At 45.6% G+C, this 20122-nt stretch overlaps 1 protein-coding gene across 6 annotated transcripts in view; it reads left to right on the top strand.

The window, feature by feature from the left end:
• iqsec1b (IQ motif and Sec7 domain ArfGEF 1b) overlaps positions 1 to 20122 on the top strand; it is a 194637-nt gene that overhangs the window by 167518 nt on the left and 6997 nt on the right. For 5 of the 6 annotated variants that reach the window (XM_061219406.1, XM_061219404.1, XM_061219408.1 and 2 more), the window contains 8 exons: positions 8286 to 8565; positions 10585 to 11843; positions 14255 to 14416; positions 15400 to 15522; positions 16789 to 16955; positions 17609 to 17748; positions 18637 to 18666; positions 19748 to 19873. In XM_061219406.1, the coding sequence (XP_061075390.1) occupies positions 8286 to 8565; positions 10585 to 11843; positions 14255 to 14416; positions 15400 to 15522; positions 16789 to 16955; positions 17609 to 17748; positions 18637 to 18666; positions 19748 to 19873 (2287 nt within the window). The remainder of the gene's footprint in view (positions 1 to 8285; positions 8566 to 10584; positions 11844 to 14254; positions 14417 to 15399; positions 15523 to 16788; positions 16956 to 17608; positions 17749 to 18636; positions 18667 to 19747; positions 19874 to 20122) is intronic. The other variant, XM_061219410.1, reaches the window with a different exon arrangement.

Below are 20122 nucleotides of genomic sequence, written 5' to 3'. Positions count from 1 at the left end.
CCTGCCCTGAGTTTGGGGAACTTTTGGCCAAAGGATTTCATTTCCAGAAGTTTAATGTCGAGACAGGGTCATTTGTTTGTTCAGATCTTGATTAAAAAAAAGAGTGTCTTTGTAGTTCTGAAGGGCCTGTCCTTGTGCTCTTCTGGTAATGAATGAACAGTCCGATCTACTCCACCCCACCTTTTAGCGAATACATGTTACGCGTAGTTCAGTGCACATAGAGTAACTGGGCTTTACTATTTGTCTTTTTTTTTTAGATATCAGCTTACATTTGCAATCGTTCCCAAACTTCACCATCTGGAATTCTGAGCAACAATTTTAGTTTTAGTGCCACTACAGTCACATTTTCCTATACCATAAAATGTGTTAAAGGTGAGCATTTTTGTAGTATTTCTAAAGGAGAAATGTTAAGAACGCAAAGTTATGGATGCACTTTTGAAAGTGCCCGTATGGGGAATGTTTTCATTGTGTGTTTTTGAACGTCCTTCCTAAGAATCTCCAGGGAATTTGTGTCTCGTAATGGACAACAGAGAACGACTGCTTAAGAGAACAGTAGTACTTAAGTGCATCATTAAGGGAAAAAATCAGTGAAGGAAGAATGCATTCTTTCATGTGTTACTCTTGGGTTTCATCCAGAGCGTTTCCAGTAAAAATGTGCTAAAATAGCATTTTTCGATGAGCCCGGCAGAATATCTTATATATTCGTCATCGCTAACTTCACCTGTGGTGCCTCCGGCATTGTCACAGAGTCTATCCTCTGGCCCTATAAACGGAGCAGATGATTCGAAACAGTACGGCGATGCCAGAGCAAGCCTACACACCTGCGTCTGCTAAGCCAGACGCTTGGACAAATTCCCTGTTTGCCTCTAACTGCCTGCGAATGCACAATGAGCTAACTGATTTTACACTCAGACGCTTCCCTCTTAATTGAAAACAAACATTCTGTGTCATAATCGCATCAGCCGTCGTGCTAAATATAATAACGGGGAACAAATTCTTATCGCAGGCATCTCCGTGTGCAGACTGTGCCAAATGGATCACAATGGCGGCGATCGGAGCTAACTGCTAAAATGCAGAGGAAGGTCATTAGCAGGGGCGCTGTAGCATTGGGGCAAACTGCTAAAATGAAGGGGAATTGTTTTGGCAAGGGGGGGGCTGTCGCATCAGAGCTAAATGCTAAATTGCAGAGGAAGGTCATTGACAGGGGAGCTCGAGCATCAGCGGTAACTGCTAAAATGCAGAGGAAGGGTGTATGCAGGGAGAAGGGGTTTACCGATGTCTGTGGTAAGGGCACTGTGCCGCATCGTACGGAGGCAGGCACACTGCAGGCACCGGGCCTGAGGCCTTGCCCTTCCTCCTCCTCCTCCTCCTCTTCTTCACCCTTGAGCGGAGCTGGCAGCAGCTGCTCCCCTTTCCCACACATCAAGAGCAAGTGAAGGAGAAACCCAATCTAGCCACGCGCCGCTGTCCTCTGACCTCCTCCACCTGTCCCTGTCCCCTGTCATTTCAATAACCCCCCCCCCTCTCCAGTACTAGAAGCACAAACACTTCTGTGGCACTCTCCTGAGTCCAGAGCCTCCACAGTTCAGATAGAAGTGAATGGACTCGGCAGGCCTCCAGTACTACAAGAAATAAAGTATTATTTTCCGTCTTATAATTACTTTTTTTCTTTCAAGTAGAAAATGAGCAACTAATTAACTGTTTGCTTGACATAACAATTTTCTTACCCCCCTGGCAAATCTTGAAATGTGGAAATATTTGTGTCTTTTTTAGCTAAATTTTAAGTCTAAGTATAAGAAAATACTTGCTGAGGCCAACTTAGTGTGTGTACCTGTTTAGGGCAGTGAATCGATACGTATTACTGTATGTGTTCTGGTGGTTTTTAGAGGTGAAATGTTACCATGCGGTCAGAGAAACGCATGACAGTTAAGAGACTCTCATCCCAGCCAGCCCCTGAGTCACAAAAATGAAACGTCTCCATTAATCAGCTGGTTTATTGAACCATAGATTTTAAAGCGTGCTTTGGACAGTAACAAGTCACGAAGCGATACTGGCTTTCATGTTGACCAAAAAAAAAAAAAAAAAAAACTAGGAACAGGAATAATCTTTCTTTGTTGTTTTGTTTCGCAGTCTGTGTTAGTGAAGGATGTGGGGCCCTTGCCGGCTTTCTCCAGCCCCAGTGTCAGTGTTTTGTGCAACCGTGTGCAGGCCCTGAAAGGAACACCGTTGTGTCCTAAAAAAATAGTAGGCTACATTCACACCGTCCTCCATTCAAACTATTCATCATGTTCCAATTAGATTCCTCTTGCGAACACAAGCGTATTAGGGCACGTTTCGCGGAACAATTAAGCCCGTCTTTCTTCATCCGTCTAATTAAACGGCTTCCAATTTGCATTCAGAGCCCCATAAAATAGCGTGAGCCGAGAAGTGAAATTGAAATAGAAATTTAAATCTCGGTCACGGGTGTGGGTATGGCCGAGGGGGAGGGGGATTCGACATGGGCAGACCTGGGCAGAACGAGAGGGCCGAGGGGTTCAGGCGGATTGAGAGGTCTGTCCTTGGCCACCGCCCTTCCTCGTCTGTGATTGGCTGGGAGAGGCAGCTGAAGAGAGACTGTAGGCTGCTGAGATGAGTTGGAAAGAGCTGTATTTCCTTCAGCCAGGACACACATACACACACAGGCATACATGCATGCACACACACACACAAACACACGCACGCAGGCATACGCGCACACACACACACACACACACACGCACGCAGGCATACGCACACACACACGCAGGCACACACATACACACACACACACACACACACACACAGGCATACAGACACACACGCAGGTACACGCACACACACACACACATACACACACACACAAAAGACCATCTCCATTTGTCAGACAGCACTGAACCGTGGCTTCGTTTGCATAACAGAAGCTGGTGAGTCTGCTGGGTGAAAGTCAACAGGGGGTAATCTGCAAGAAACACAGAGGACGGCACATTGATGTGCCTTTGAAGGAGAACCACTCAGACTAACACGCTTTCTGTCTGTACTGCTGACTCTCAGCATTACCCATACAGAGTGTATGCTGAGTGTATGCATACACACACACACGCATGCAAGCACACACAGACACACACACACACACACACAGTATGAAATCAATGGAGATTAGGTTCAACCCTTCCTAATTGCATGTTGGGAGTCTTAACAGTGACCGTTGCATTGCCTTGTATTTTAGCACACTTATTTTACACAACACCATTGACCCAGAAGGTCAATTTTCCTGTGTGCCAGGAAGTGTTGCGATTACGAAGATCTGCAGAGACCTCCCAGGGTAGTGGGCATCTCTCCGTGCGAATCTGAATCCACCTGTTGACTCAGGCACCTCACCCGCGCAGGTCCTGTGGAACCTCGTGGCAGACATTTGTGAAACGTTTTTGTTTAAACTTGGCATATTTTGACAAAGCGAAAGCCGCATTTCAAGGCTGGCTGGCCTCCGTCGCTCAGATACCATAATTCTCTCGAGGTTTTCGAACGCTCATCCGTCTTACGGGTGAGATATTGGATGCACCTGGCACACAGACGGGCGGGAATATAATAACTGTGTTCGAGGAAGTGTGAAGAGGCCAAAATACCCAAATCCTCTTTGCCACCGATTCCCAGAAATCCTAAAGGAAGACAAAGCAATCACATGGTCGTAGCCACCGAGTCGTGCAATCCTTTTGGCCCAAGAGGCAAAGTAAGGAAAATGAGTTGCCATCAGTGTCACCTGAAATGGGCTTCTGTGTAGCATTCAAATTGTTCTCTTAATACACACTGGCATTTCACAGGAGGTTCTGGTCTACTGAGTAGTGCACAACACACCAGAGATACCACAGGCTACCAAGTACATTGAGTGGGCAGGGGGGTCATTTTGGGGTCATCACTGTGACAGATATCATGCTGCACAGTCTGTCATGGTCTGTCTTGAACTAGAAATTGTATCTTCTACACAGACTGAATATGTGTCTTAGCAAGGTGTTACCACAAAATCTGTCCTATCCAGCCTATCTATCATAATACCACATATTCTGTTGTGGAGTATGTAGATGCTGCATTCATATTTAATAAACTTTCTATGGCATCTCTCACCACTGGCCCCCAGTCCACTATGTGTCTGTTTGTGAATGTATAGATGCGTTCATTATTTATTGCATATTTTTGGCAGCTTTTTAAATTTGTATAAAATGATTGTTTGCTATCCTGCAAATTAAAATGTAACAGGAAAATGTGGTTCTCACTTCTGTTTGGTATGTGGCTGTTAGTTCTGACAGATGGTTGGGAAGATGCATCTAAAGGGTGATTATTTCAAGTGTCTGAACTTGTTATATGTTATATTTTGCTCACACAGAGACCTGTATCGTGTGCTGTGTCTTAGCATGATGGTGTACAGCGTACTTGCCCCTTGGGTTTGATTTTCCATGCATTTTATCACTTAATATTTTATTCACTCTCCTAACTAATCTGCTCAAGCCTCAAATTACCTTATTATGACAATGCAATCATGCAGCAATGGGGTGAGTCGTTCTTGTGATATCGTAGGCTACGCGATGAATATAACGTCTGTGAATGGATAAGCCTTTGTAGTATTACTGTATTATTACTAAGAGTGAATGAGATGAAGTGGATAATGGACACATCTGAAGAGGGTCCCTGTGTCTCTGTTGTTATTTAATTCTGCTGTCTGGTGACAGGCGACACGGCTTTAAATATACAGGTATTTTTCCAGGCGTTATCGGAAAACTAGTGCAACATAATTTTGCCCGCGCTACGACGTCAAAGAAAACGAGGTACAAAGTGGCAAAGGCACGCTCCCTTTCGTGTGTCGTTAGCTGCCGCTTGATCCTCTTTTCCTGGGGCGAATAAAGCCCCAGACAGACAGTCAGCTCCTAAGCTCTCGCATTTGCATGCAGCCTTCTGGGAATCCGCTGGCTTTATTTTTGGCAGGCTGTCAGTTCGCTAGCAACACTGTAAGATCTAAAATTGGCTGTCGGCTTTTGTTCCGAGGGGAGGAGAGAGGCGGAAACACGGCATAGACCCACTGGTATGAAAGGGCGATAAATGTGTGGTTATAGGACCCGTAATTCTGGGCGTTTGCGGGTGATTGGCAGTTCGGAAATCACGGTCAGACGTATAACCGTGACTTTAACGGTTGTATACGGTCGTCTGCCAGGGAGTCATTACCTTCAAACCTGCTTGGACCAGTGTGGAGATCCTGTGCCGGGCATGGCCGTTCTCTCTTTGTCAATCAAGGGATTTTAAGCGTCTTGTTACCAGCGTTTATACCTGCATTGTAGTCATTAACGCGATTCCTCTTTATTATGAACGCAATCTTAAGCGCACCGTGCATTTAGTCTAATCTTGTTCAGTTCAGTCCTCCGGGAGTAAACTCAAGCGGTTTGTTTGGAATCACTGCAAATGCTCATCTCGATAGCACTATATGCTCTGCTGTGCGGTAATTTAGTTGATTAAAAGAACAGCATTTAATCAGCGAGGTTAATGGAAGACTGTGGTTCTGAGTGCCAGAGCGTACACGACGCGTTTGGGGAAGTGAGTAGTTTTCTGTGATTCCCGAGGGAGGAGAGCTTGCCCTCCTCTGCTGGCCTTGCCCCTCATTGCTGGTGGAGCGCAACTCTGAAGTTGAATCACCACTGTCCAGGTACCAATGAAATGAAAGGGATGTGGAATTTACTGTGGTGAAGGAAATTCCATCTGCATGAAGAATGTTTTATCCTAAAAACTGTCTTCCAGGAAATTGAGAGTTTTATGAGAATTTTGTCAGCTTTATATAGACAAATCACGTGTTTATTTCTCATCAATATTTTCATATTCGTATTACATGACAAATCGGATGCATGATTACAGGCATTAATTCAGTGAAGTGGTTCTCAATAAGCTCTCGTGAAAGGGCTCCACCCATAGAATTATTTCTGTGTTGAGAATGTAATAGATTCTACGCATTAGAAACCCAAAGTCTGTCCAAAGAATGAGTGGGATGCTCGTCATACTGTGCAAAAATAAGCTGTGCGATTGGCTGTAATCCAACTCCCCTATGGAAGTGCGTGAGAGCTTCACAGGAGTCCGAAGCATTTGAATGTTATTCAGATCGCTAAATATGACATCATTCACACATATGGAAATAATCTACCCCCTTCTTTCTATGGCTCTTTTGTGGCAGAGGAAAAACAGATTTTGTCTCTGTACTGAACTTGAATCCACATTGGCATCTGTGTTCATGCACATAATATACACCCATAACAACATGCTCTGGAGGCTCCACAGACCTTCGCCATAAATGGAGATGAAATTAAATCATGTTGGTCCCTGTACCAGTTTCAATACAATAGATTCGGGCTCCCCTAAGACGGGGCTGCTCAACCCTGTTCCTGGAGATCTTCTGTACTGTAGGTTTTCACTCCAACACTAGCAAAGCACGCCTCATTTAACAGCTAGAGCAAGGCTGCCCAACCCTGTTCCTGAAGAATCTTCTGGACTGTTGGTTTTCACTCCAACGCTAACAGTGCACGCCTCATTCAACAGCTAGAGCAGAGTTTCCCAACCCTGTTCCTGGCGATCTTCCTTACAGTAGGTTTTCAGTCCAACCATAAGAAAGCACATCTCATTCAATAGCTTTTGATCTCATTGAGCTGCTAATTAGTAGCATCAGGTGTGTCATGTTAGGGCTGAAACGAAAACCTGCCGTATAAGACAGAAGATCTCCAGGAAAAGGGATGGGCAAACATACTGTAAGACGCAATAGCCAAGGTATCTGCTGCACTTTGGTACATTGTACTTTGAACTTCTCCAGTCCTCAAAATGGCTGCCAGGTTGTGGAGGAAGAGTTTGGACGTGTAAGAAGCGTGTAGTTGTTAGTTTAGCCAAGAAAACTCATTTCTCAGGGATGAGGTAAAAAAAGCGAAGCGTTTACTTCGTTAATTGAATTGATTGCGCGGATTGGGGAAGGTAGGTTATCTCATTAATATGCTATGCATTGGTAAACAGTGCTTGGCTCCTGTGTAATCACTCCTGACATCTGATTTATGTTTGTTTCCTCTGTGGTTGCAGAAGCAGCCAAGGTACGGTACGGTACAATCTGTGGTTTCTGCTGTTCTCACAGTCTCACAGTCGCTGAGCGACCGGTACACTCTCAGAAATAAAGGAAGGAAAAGTGCCTAAAAAAGTACAAATGCTTTTCGCTGGGGGCCAGCATTACATACATATCGCAAATTTGTACCTTTTTTGTTTGTAAAGCATACTCATTTGTACCCACAGAGAACATGTACTCTCAGGGTACATTTGATCCTTTGAAGAACAATAATGTACCTCCACTGTCACTTTATTTCTGCGAGTGTATTTGGGCAATACAAGGAAAGATCTAACGCACCGTTCCAAGTAAACAAAGTTGTTTACTTGATGGCTGCTTCCTGGGAACCGAGTATTATGAAGTCATAAATGTGCCCTAGTTGAAGAATCCACTGCTGGAGGTCTGAAGGAAGTAGTGAGCACTGTTGAGTTGCTCTGGAATGCTGTTTGCAATGCTGTTCCTTTGGTGCCGTCTCTGTCTTGCCAGTGGGTATAGTGTGCAGTATGCATTGTGTAATGTGTTGTCATTATCACGGTTCCTCCCTGTAATGCCTCTGAGCATGTATATGTCATTGTTCTCTGCGATGCAGAGTCACGTTGGAGTGATGTTCTTTGGACTGTGGATTTCACTGCCTCTGTGGCTCATTCACGCTCGCTGACGTTGAAAGTTACACAGAATGAGTTCTGTGATGGGTTTAAGGTGTAAGGTTTGTTTTCCATTGGCTTAGGGTCAAACTGATGTGTACCTCATCTGCCGTTTTCAGTTGTTTGTTGTATGACCTTGATATACACTGTTTTGTGCGTACCTTTTGATAAAAAGGTCTGCCAAATAAAATGTAATGTAGTGTACTGTGAGATGCAGAGCTGGGTAAAATACATAATTGTTTTGGGTTCGAATACTTTTCAGAATCCACAACAGTCACATATTTGACCCGGGTCTGCTGAGATGTGAGGACGCGAGGTGTACCTCACATCTCAGCGGGGGGGTCTCGTTAGGGTCCCATTAGTGACCGGGTGTTCCGTTAGTGACCGTGGGTGTTCTTAGTGACCGGGGGTCTCATTAGTGACCGGAGGTCTCGTTAAGATCCCATTAGTGACCGGGGGTCTGGTTAAGGTCCCATTAGTGACCGGGGGGGTCTTGTTTCCTCTTGTTCCAGCGTGGAAGGTGACGCCCCGGGCGCCGAGTCGGACCCCTCCCTGGACTGCGGCGGGGGCTACAGCCGAGGGCCCGTGAGCCGCGCCGCCATCCTCAGCCCGGACCACTTCCAGGCCCCGCTCTACGCCCACGCGGCCCCGCCCGGACCCCAGCGGCACCGGCGGCCCAAGCTGCAGCACTCGCAGTCCATCCTCCGCAAGCAGGCCGAGGAGGAGGCCATCAAGCGCTCGCGCTCGCTCTCCGAGAGCTATGAGCTCTCCACCGACCTCCAGGACAAGCAGGTAACACCTCGCCGAATCCCTCGCCACTGCGCACGCCGCACCTTTTCACACGTCACGCGTTTGGAATCGTCCCCCCGCTGAGAACAACCCCTAAAGCTGGGGTTTGAAACAGATGGTAGCTGATCGACCAGTTCTGACCAGGTCCATGCTCAGCATGGCTTGACAAGCTCAGGCTTTGTGTTGAAGCAGCTGGTAGCTGGTCAATTTCAAGCTGGTCTCTAGCTGGATCTCACAGCAGCGTCCATTTTGGAACTATCCATAGGGCTGGGGAGGAAATGGTTTCCCTATGGCGCCAGCATCCAGACTTGGCAGCAGGTTACGGTATACTTCTGTGTTTTATGCATTTCAGCTGATACTCTTATTCAGATCTTACACTGCTTGCATTCTCTTACATGCCATCCACAGCTGGATAGCTACTGACCCGATTAAGGTGAAGTACCTTTCTCAGGAGTTCAACAGCAGTGCTGCACCTGGGAACTGTACCAACAGCCTTGGAGTTACTCCCTTAACATTATGCTGCCTTACCTGATGCTCCCAGCCAGGCTCATGCCCCTCAGGGTCGGTAGGGAGGTTATTTGTGTTTGTATCGGTTGCATATAACAAATAATACTACATAAAATCACACCTCACTGCAGTGCAGCCAATCAGTGGACAGTGGAATGACATTAACCCTGTTTTTTTGGAATGCTCTTTTGGAATGGTGTTCGAGAACGCTCCTGCTTTCAGTCACCAGTATTGGCTGTTAAATCAGTAGTAGAATGTTCACTTAAGAACACTCCTAATGACATATTAGAATGTAGACATATTTGTAGTCTCGCTGGGTTCTGTGCTGGTCCACTGCTGAAGGCAGACCCCTGGGGCCGGGGGGCGTGTTGCAGAATGTGATGAGCCCTGCAGTACATTTAGGAGAGAGGCAGGTTTTCTAATTGAGTGTGTGCACAGACAGCCAGAAAGGGGCACGGGAGGGAGCAATCTCCTCATCAACACCACTGCTGGAGCTGCAGCTCACTTGCCATTGGCCCGTTCACCATTTTGTAACTGCTATGATGCATTTTATGAACAAGGAAAAAGGGCATGTCTATTTTTAAGAAGTCATTGAAAAATTTACTTTCTGGTGAAACTTCAGTTTTCCTCATGCGGCAATAACAAAGTAGTGTAAAAAGCACATCATTTTTTTAATTATGGTGTTACTCCAGCCATTAAATAGTCTCTGATAAACAGTGATCTGGAGTTATTTTGGGTGTTATAATTCTCATTCTTTTCTCAGTTTAAAGTAATGTATGATGCAGTTGGTTTTCTAATACAGCAGTTCCTTATAAGCTGTGAATATCTTTGGTCCCTGTAATTGCTTTTCACTTTTGCTTTGTGGAAACAAATATAGGAAGTGGTGATACGACGAGATGAATATTCATGACTATTTGAAGAATTTGTATGAACTGAAGCAAACAGAGCCCATTTCTGACCATGGAAATAAGCTCTGTGAAGACGATTTAGACAGTCTTGTTCCAGGAATTATTCAGTTTCTTTTCAAAATGGAATAATAATTACTGCATGAGAAACATAATTATGCTTCATAGTTTTTATTTCCTAAGGACATACACTTGTGACTAATAAAGCAACTTGTAATTACTAAAGGCACACTAATTAAAAACTACAGTTTTAATTAAAACTATATATTATTAAAATATTAACTACTTTTAATTGTTGTCCCTTTAGTCATTACATATGGCTTTTCTGTAGTTAATGTGCCTAGGAACAATATTGCATTCTGTAATGGCTACTGTTTTTCAAGGTCTGGTGCTTCTAAATTAGCGGCAGATGTATCAGTCAAAAATAACTCTTTACCTTTCACCAAGCTGGCACCTGTACTGTACTTGTCATCTACAGTATACGCTAAAATGCTGAAGACGTGTTTGTCACCTACTGTATGTAATTATACTCCCTTATCGCACCTTAACTTCGCAGAAGTGCAAGCTTGTAACAATCTGACGTGCTGTTTCTCTCTCTCCCCTTCCTCAGGTGGAGATGCTGGAGCGTAAGTATGGAGGACGATTCATAACCCGACATGCTGCGCGCACCATCCAGACGGCCTTCCGCCAGTATCAGATGAACAAGAACTTCGAGCGGCTCAGGAGCTCTATGTCGGAGAATCGCATGTCCAGACGCATCGTCCTGTCCAATATGAGAATGCAGTTTTCCTTTGAAGGACCTGAAAAAGTCCACAGCTCCTACTTCGAGGGCAAGCAGGTCTCCCTGACCGACGACGGCACCAAGATCGGGGCCCTGGTGCAGTCCGAGTGCGGGGACCTGGTCCCGGCCAACATGAAGCAGCCGGCCGCGCAGAACGACTTCAACGACGCCATCACCGAGCTGGAGGACGCTTTCTCGCGGCAGGTCAAGTCGTTGGCCGAGTCCATCGACGACGCCCTCAACTGCCGCAGCCTTCACGGGGACGAGGGCCAGCCGGAGCCCGTCAGGGGCCACCCGGACATGGAGAGGGAGGTGGCCTACCAGGTCAAGCCCTCCCACGCCGCCGACCACCGCAACCTGGACGAGATGACGGCGTCCTACAGCGACGTGACGCTCTACATCGACGAGGAGGAGCTCTCTCCGCCCATCCCGCTCTCCCAGTCGGTGGACCGGCCCTCCAGCACCGAGTCGGACCTCCGCCTCCGCTCCCTCAACTCCTCCCAGGAGTACTGGTCCCTGGCCCACAAGGACGACAAGGGCGACACGGACACCAGCTGCCGCAGCACCCCGTCGCTGGAGTGCCAGGACCAGAGGCTGAGGGTGGACCACCTGCCCCTGCTGACCATCGAGCCCCCCAGCGACAGCTCGGTGGAGCTGAGCGACCGCTCCGACCGGGGCTCGCTGAAGAGGCAGAACGCCTACGACCGGGGCATCTCCAGCCAGCAGGGCAGCCCCAAACACATCTCCCACGGCCTTCCGCCCAGGGGCCCGCCGCGGGACGAGGAGCCCACCCGGCACCGGCCCCGGCAGCTCGAGAGCCACCTGGCCATCAACGGCACGGCCAACCGGCAGAGCAAGTCCGAGTCGGACTTCTCGGACGGGGACAACGACAGCATCAACAGCACTTCCAACTCCAACGACACCATCAACTGCAGCTCGGAGTCGTCGTCCAGGGACAGCCTCCGGGAGCAGACCCTGAGCAAGCAGACCTACCACAAGGAGACCCGCAACAGCTGGGACTCTCCCGCCTTCAGCAACGACATTATCCGCAAGAGGCACTACCGGATCGGCCTCAACCTCTTCAACAAGTACGTACCGGCCCCTAGAGCAGGGGTCGTCAAATCACGCTCCTCCAGGTCTGAGAACCACTGGTTTTACATCTTCCCTTTACCTGGGAGTCAGGTGTGAAGACAGTCTGGCCAATCGGTAGCACTGTTCAGCTGATTACCTGGGAGAAAAGAAAACCAGGAGTGGATTTGGATTTGGGGTCCAGATTTGATGATTGCTGCGCTAGAGCCTCATCTGCCCACTCATAACCGAACTGCAGTAAAAGATGAGGATGATTTCATAACTGTTTGGTCTGCAGTTTCTGGGCTTGTTGAGCCCTGACATTGTTGAGAGCATCATTGAGCTGCAGTACAGTGCAGTCATTTTTTATTGACTGTTCAGTACTGAGCCAAGTTTCTCAGAACTTACAACCCCGTATTGGTCAGAGTGGCACTTATGATATCATGAAATTGGCCTCATTTCAGACAATAAAATTGTTCTAAATGTGTAATAATCCCCACAGCACAAACCAGCAGTTTTCTTATGACACGTTAATGAATATGTTAAATATTTAATCTATGTGTACTGGAATCATACACAGACCTTACACAAATCATGTTCATGGATTCGATGGATATCTTTCTTTACATGGATCAAAATAGTCACTCACTGTGACCGAAAACGCTGACATATTAATGTGAAGCACTATATTATTTACATACTTTTACTCATGCAGTTAGAAGTGTTCACTGCAGTTCCCATTAATATTTACACTGTGGAGGTTTTCATAACCGGTTTGTAGCAAGTAAAGTTGAGTTATGATAATATCTATTTTTGTCTATTGAGGCACTTTTATTTTTTATGTTCCTGAATAGTCAGTGTCCTCAATTCATCTTTACATTTTTTCCTCATCGTGCATTTAAAATTATTCAAATTTGTATCAGATTATACATTTCTATATTTACTTTCATAGGTGTGAAATCAAGGGTTCAGAAAGTAAAGGTCCTCCCCATATATTGTGGGTATATTCTTAGTGAATGTTAGATTATGGATGCTGTTCATATGCATGTTTTTTTTTAAATTCTGGTAACAGGTGATACATTGTTGTGCATACAGAACATATGTATTAGACACATTAAGCTGTTGAGCTCAGTGTTCTCATGTTCGGAAGGGCTCAGTTTGGTCCGAGGGTCATTTGAAAGGGTCTTTGCTGGCCGCTTTACTGGTATTGAGAAGCAAGGCTACAGAAGGATACTGTATGTAGGCCTTTAAAATGTGAGAATTTGATGAATGACAGGTCGCTTTGCACCACCTGAAAAAAAACATGGTTTTGTGGCAGATATGTAGGTCTTTTTAACGGTGAGAATTTTATAAATAAGAGGTCGCTTTGCTCTCTTAAAAAAATCATGGTTTTGTGGCAGATATGTAGGTCTTTTTAACGGTGAGAATTTTATAAATAAGAGGTCGCTTTGCTCTCTTAAAAAAATCATGGTTTTGTGGCAGATATGTCGGTATTTTTAACGGTGAGAATTTTATAAATAAGGGGGCGCTTTAATCTATTTGAAAAATCATGGTTTTCTGGCAGATATGTAGGTCTTTTTAACTGTGAGAATTTTATAAATAAGAGGTCGCTTTGCTCTATTAAAAAACATGGTTTTATGGCAGATATGTATGTCTTTTAGAAGGTGAGAATTTTATAAATAAGAGGTCGGTTTGCACCATTAAATATCATGGATTGTGGCATTAAGAAATGCAATCTCATTGCAGCCTTGGTTCCAGTTATGAATTATAGCCCAACTGTCAGTGAGAAACAGGAGGATAAAATCAATGCAAGTGATGAAAAATGCAGTGTTAGGAATCCTGGCCAATGGGAGGCAGCAGCCAGTGCTGTGCTTGCTGTTTTATTTCAGTACCTCAACTTTAATTGGTCTTTTGTGAGATCCAATTAAAAGCTCAGGACATGCATGTACATACAATGGTTAACCTGTTACTGTTATATCATTCCCTGTCAGCCTTTTCACAATGGGAATTACACAAACGGGTCACATTTTAAGAAGCTGAAATGGATACAAGACGAATCTGACAGCCATTTTCCCTGAGACATATCAACTCCCTTGCATTATCAGATACCAAAAATATATTACATTGAAATATATTATTGTCATACAGTTTCTTAAACACCAGATTGAGGGTCAAATGTTTTACTTTAGAATGAGAAATGTGAATGCAGACTTCTGCACAGGCCTGTATATGGTTGCCTGGAGTAGTGTCACACAGGGTGGCTGTCTGGTAGTCCCTCTCTGTGTGGGTGTGGAAATGCACTAATTCTGCTCGGCCTGAAGTCTAATCCTGTACGGTATGCAGGGCTAACCCCAACCATGACACATGTTATCACCCAGGGCGGTGGCTATCACATCCCGAATGCTGAGTGCTGTCTGTCGTATTCCCACAGGAAGCCGGAAAAGGGCGTCCAGTACCTGATTGAGCGAGGATTCGTCCCAGACACGCCTGTGGGCGTGGCTCACTTCCTGCTCCAGCGGAAAGGCCTGAGCCGGCAGATGATTGGAGAGTTTCTGGGTAACCGACAGAAACAGTTCAACAGGGACGTTTTGGAGTGAGTATCATTAGTGCTACTTCTCAATATAGACACTGCGACGGGATCAGCACACGCCACTTCATTCCTTATTCTCACTGCACGGAGAAGCACAGCCACAATGCAGCATTCCTCTTTCCATGCGTTCTGAATGGACGCATGGAAAGATGAATGCTGAGCCTGTCGCTTTGTAATACTCATGAAATACAGCACAACTTCTGCTGTTTTCAGAATAACTGAATTTGTTCCTCTATGCAATTGTGGATAATTATTCAATGGACAGTAATAATGTAGTCCCACATACAACACCTTATGCATCTTTTATACAGTTGTTACTAGTTGTAGTTACATTTTTTCTATATATATATATATATATATATATATATATATATATATATATATATATATATATATATATATATATAGAAAATAGCCTCTTTTTTATTTTTTACTTTTGCCTTTTAAATCCGAGTTCTCGATAATGAGTCAGACTCCACCCAGACAGTATCCACAGTGCTGACATGTGGACTTAATTACAGTTTACTCTCTCAGCTAAACAGTGCCAGCAAAAACTATGGTGCTCCTAACAGCCCAGTGTTTCAACAAAGACTCTCGGGTGCATACTTAGGGTGATTTGTGCGATGTGGTGCTATCGGGGGGCCGGGGGTGGGAGTTGTGGGTTCCTGTTGTCAGAGCTGAGCACCATAGGGACCATGGAGGAATCCCAGTCTCATGGCCTCTGCAGTTTCTCTCTGTGGCTGACTGCAGGCCTGTCAGGGATTTGGTGTGTAAACACCAGTGAGTCAACACTCCCGTCTCTCACCAAATCCACATTGGCACAGCTCGTGAAGATTCCAGCGAGGAAAAGGGTACCGACACCCATCTGTCTCTGTCTGGCGCAGCTGTCCAAGAAGCTGTCTGAGCTGTGTGTGAAATGAATTGGTTTTGTCCTGCACCAGGAAGTTGCCCTATGTTTACTGAGTCATGGGTGATCTGCTCCACAGCTGCGTAGTGGATGAGATGGACTTCTCAGGGATGGAGCTGGACGAGGCCCTCAGAAAGTTCCAGGCGCATATCAGAGTCCAGGGCGAAGCCCAGAAGGTGGAGAGGCTCATCGAGGCCTACAGGTAAACCACACACTGTCGCCTTAGTAACCAGTATTATAGACATAACATGTCACTAGTACTTTTTAAAAGTTCAGTGTTACTTAAAAATAACTTAAATCATAAAGTATAATCATACTGACCAGACACGGCACACAGAACAATATGGAAAGAACCATTTAACCCATAAATATATTTATATTTTTACATTAAAGGCATTTAGATGATGCTCTTAACCACAGGGACTTAATACAGCTTATGTTCTTGTACATACAATCAATTTACACACTTAGATGTTCTAGTGTAGCATTTTGGGTGTAGCATTTTTATCAGTGATACAACAGCAGCTCCCTACTGGAATCGTGCCTACACCCTTGGAGCTAGATGCCCACCTATGTATTATTGTTTATAACTGAAACCAATTTGAACAGGGTTATATTTATGCAGTAGGTTCCCCTTCACCTGCTGTTTAGTTGACCATAATTATAATGGGTCTGTTCTTCTAAGTCAGTTTTGGAATGCTTACTTAATGTTACGGCTCTGTTTGGTTTGCCTCAGTTATAAAGGTAGTGATCAATCAATCTTATCTAAACTGTTTTGGGGAGTTAGAGCCTTTTTGTTTTATAGCTCTCTGAAGCAGCTCTAGTCGTGTTTAGTTTGCCCAGCTTTGATTGCTCCGATCAGAAACCCCTGTGCTTGTTATTCCAGAAGAGAATGTTATGTTGTGTTTTGATCAGCAGTTAGAACGCCAGCAGTTTTTTTTTCATTTATTTATTCATTTTTGCTTTCTCACTTTCTCGCCTGAATAAACGTTGTTATGCCTGACGGAGCAGTGTTAAAACAGCAAATGGAGAAAAGGTTACGTGATCTCTGCCCTCAACGCTTCCAAATATTATGTTGGGCCTGCTGTTTAGTGTGCTGGAGGCCTCCCAAAACGGCCATTAAGGGGGAGGGGGCGGAGCTTTAAAAATATGCACACATCACATCAGCCAGAGGATAATGCATATCAGTAAAATGACCGGGAGGTCATGGATTGAAATGTTTCCTCCCTATATTAATGGCTTTTATTACTACAGGGACAAACTATGTACAGGAAAAAAATAATGACTTTCATTGATTTCTTTTTTCTCCTGTAATGTAGGGGCCTTTTTCATTGTCATGATGTTATTTTTGTCAATATGAGTGTAGTTTTACATACTGCGGGCCATTTTTCAATCGTTTGGGCACTGTAGAAAATGTGCGCATTGTAGCACAGTGAAGTCATTTCCAATGTTTTTGGCTTGTCCTCAGCCAGCGTTACTGCATCTGTAATCCCGGGGTAGTACGGCAGTTCAGGAACCCGGACACCATCTTCATCCTGGCCTTCGCCATCATCCTCCTCAACACCGACATGTACAGCCCCAACGTCAAGCCGGAGCGGAAGATGAAGCTGGAGGACTTTGTGAAGAACCTCCGAGGTGAGAGGAGGCACAGTCCCGGTTAAAGAAACCCAAAATCCTTTTGTCAAGCTCACTCACCGTTTTATTTTGAGGAGAAGTACTTGGGAAATGAGTAATTAAATAGAATTTGTGCACGCGTTCTGCTTTGATTAATAGCCCCTTCGGGAAAGGTATTCACATTTTGTAGTCTTGGCTAAGCAGAGTAATCGGGCTGTTAAAATCCTGTGCGGTGTTTACTTCAATTTCAGCACGTTTCATACAAGGTGCAGAGCATGACTGGCTAATTTCCCTGCCTGCTGGAGCAGCGGTAATTGGAAAAGTGACCCGGAGAGTTGTTATGTTAGACAGAGCTCCCCTCAGAAAGGATGATGTATGCTACAGCAGTGAGCTGTCAATGTCAGTGGGCTTACTGTGTGCCTTTGCCTACATAAGACCATTGTGTGTGTAAGTGTGTAAGTATTGTTTGAGTTTGCCTTTGCTTGTGTGCATGTGTGTGTGTGTGTATATAAGTGTGTTTGGGTATGTGAGTGTATGTGTGTTAATGTGTATACAGTATGTGGTAATGTGTGTGTATGAGTGTATGACAGTGTGTATGTGTGTTAATGTGTACGTGTATGTGTGTGTGTGTGTGTGTGTGTATGAGTGCTGATGAGCTCCTCTCTGTCCCTCAGGGGTGGATGATGGAGAGGACATCCCTCGGGAGATGCTGATTGGGATTTACGAGAGGATCCGGAAGCGGGAGCTGAAGACTAACGAGGACCACGTGTCCCAGGTGCAGAAGGTGGAGAAGCTCATCGTGGGCAAGAAGCCGGTGAGTTGCCCCTGACTACCACCCCCATCCTGAGCCGCCTGAGCGACTCCACGAGAGGCTCTTTAGGAACACGCCACGGAGGCTCTGATTGTGGAGGAATGTGGCGCAGCCGTAATCAACCTGAGCTCTGTCAGATCTGCCACGCCCGGATTACTCAAGAGCCGTCACAACCGCCAGCCAGCACTCATAATCCTGTGGCCTTGCTTCACCACTCTGTGAGATATAGTCTCTCTATCTCTCTCTCCCTCTCCCTCTCTCTTTTCTCTCTCGGTTTCTCTCTCTTCTCTCTCTCAGTCTCTCTCACACTCCCTCCCTCCTCTCTTTCTCCTCTCTCTCCCTCTCCCTCTCTCTCTCTCTCTCTCATATCTTCTTCTCATAGTTCTTCATGGTGGGTGAGCGTAATGTGTCCAGAGCCCTTGAAAGTGAAGGAGCATCCGTTCCCACTAATGTGTCCGTAAGGAAGAATGGGCTAACGCCGACGTAGAAACGTCCTGGGAATCTGCCCAGGAATATTACTCAGCATTAAATGCCCATTTACGCCACACAGACCATATTATGGAAGGGGAAGGGAGAGCGGAAATAATTGACGACAAAGCTAAGTGCTGATTTTAAACATGATGACACCACAATAGTACACTGATACTGTAAATGTCACTCAAAAATACACGAAGCCATGCTGTCATGTTGTCATGTTTCAGCAGCGAAATGCAGCTGTAGTTTCTCATTCTGGTCCTCCTATTCCCCCTGTCTCCTTAGTAACCTCCCACCAGGATGACCCCCCTAAAACACTCAACACTGAGTACTGGCAGTACCCCCTCCTGCCTCCATGTTCTGTTCTTTATAGGGAGAGAATCTGAATCTCTCTCTCTCTTCTGTCTCTTATTCCAGATTGGATCCCTGCATCATGGCCTTGGCTGTGTAAGTATGGTCTCCTCTGTTCCCCTTAATCTTCTCTCTCATTTCCTCCTCTCTGAAAATTATTGGCCCAAACTCTGAATATATTTCAACCTGGCACGCAACAGATAAACATTATTACGGAGGTGCTGTGCGACCGTACATCACCCGGCTCCCCTCCCTCGCAGTGCTGAGGGAGAGGTGAGCAGAGTAGACTTTTTTGCACCGCCGGCAGAAGTGAATTCCAAAGCTGCGGTGAACTCCGCTGTTTACAGACCGCGGGATTGAGCGTAGCTTACGAGGTTCGACGGAGGTCATCGCTCGCTGCCAAGGAAACGCTGCGTTAGACCACACAGAACAGCTACACACGTAGGCTACAGGTGACGCAGTGCAGGCTTATGTAGCCACACACAGCTCTGCTAAATGAGCTCACCCAACAACTGACAAATGTGGCTGGATAAGCTCCATGAGGTCAAAGAACTCCAATACATTTTTTTAGGAATAGTTTAAATCCCCTATAGAATGGTGCTTCTATATTTGCGTGATGATTGCATATTATGTATTATTTTATATATTCATTAAAACACTGCTTTTGTTAGAAAAAGGATTAATCTCTCTCACTGGCTTTTGAAAGTCCTGATTCATTTAGTTTTACCCACTCTTTTTTTTTTTTTTTGGTAGGATTTTGTTCATCATTAGAGTAATCCTTTAAATATTGGTTTATTGAAGACTTTGACAGTGTATTAACAAAGTATTAGTAGCACTGAATAGCAGGAGAGTCCGATTTCCATGCGCTCCGCGGGTGCTTCCCTGATTACTGCAGTCCCTCTAATGCAGTGTCTAAACGCATCTGAGAGAGGAAACTGGCTGCAGAGGGCTCTGTCAATTAATGGCGGGGCAGCGATAAATCACTGGAGCGCTGCCGTATTGGGGCGTCTCGGGGGTTTGATTGCTGGCGAGGACCGCACGGGAGAGACTGAGGAGTTGTACTTACCTTTCTGAGCTCGCTAATCTGCCCCACTAGCGTTAAAAAAATACGCTTGTGGGGCGCTGGCCCGGGCTCTAACGACGGCTGTCTTCTGGGCTCTCTCCTCGGTCCCCGCAGGTCCTGTCTCTGCCCCACCGCAGGCTGGTGTGCTACTGCAGACTGTTCGAGGTCCCGGACCCCAACAAGCCCCAGAAACTGGGCCTGCACCAGCGCGAGATCTTCCTCTTCAACGACCTGCTGGTGGTACGACAGCCCCATCCCTGCACCACGATGGCTTTGTACCTGCAGCTAACATCTATGCTTATTGATTTCCAAGAACTAATCCTCCCTGCATGATTCATCCTGGAATACACACTGTATACTAAAATGTGGTTTAAAAAAATACTGACCTGAAATAAGAAAATTGATGGAACGTTTTAATGGCTTTTTAGCAGCTGACACTGCAAGAGCTCTGCTATTTAGTCCATATCAAAGCATGTATCATAGCAAGGA

The sequence above is a fragment of the Conger conger genome, chromosome 14 (genome assembly GCF_963514075.1).
Source record: "Conger conger chromosome 14, fConCon1.1, whole genome shotgun sequence".
NCBI lineage: Eukaryota > Metazoa > Chordata > Actinopteri > Anguilliformes > Congridae > Conger > Conger conger.
The sequence above is the reverse complement of the archived record's forward strand: the minus strand, read 5'-3'. Positions and strand labels throughout refer to the sequence as shown.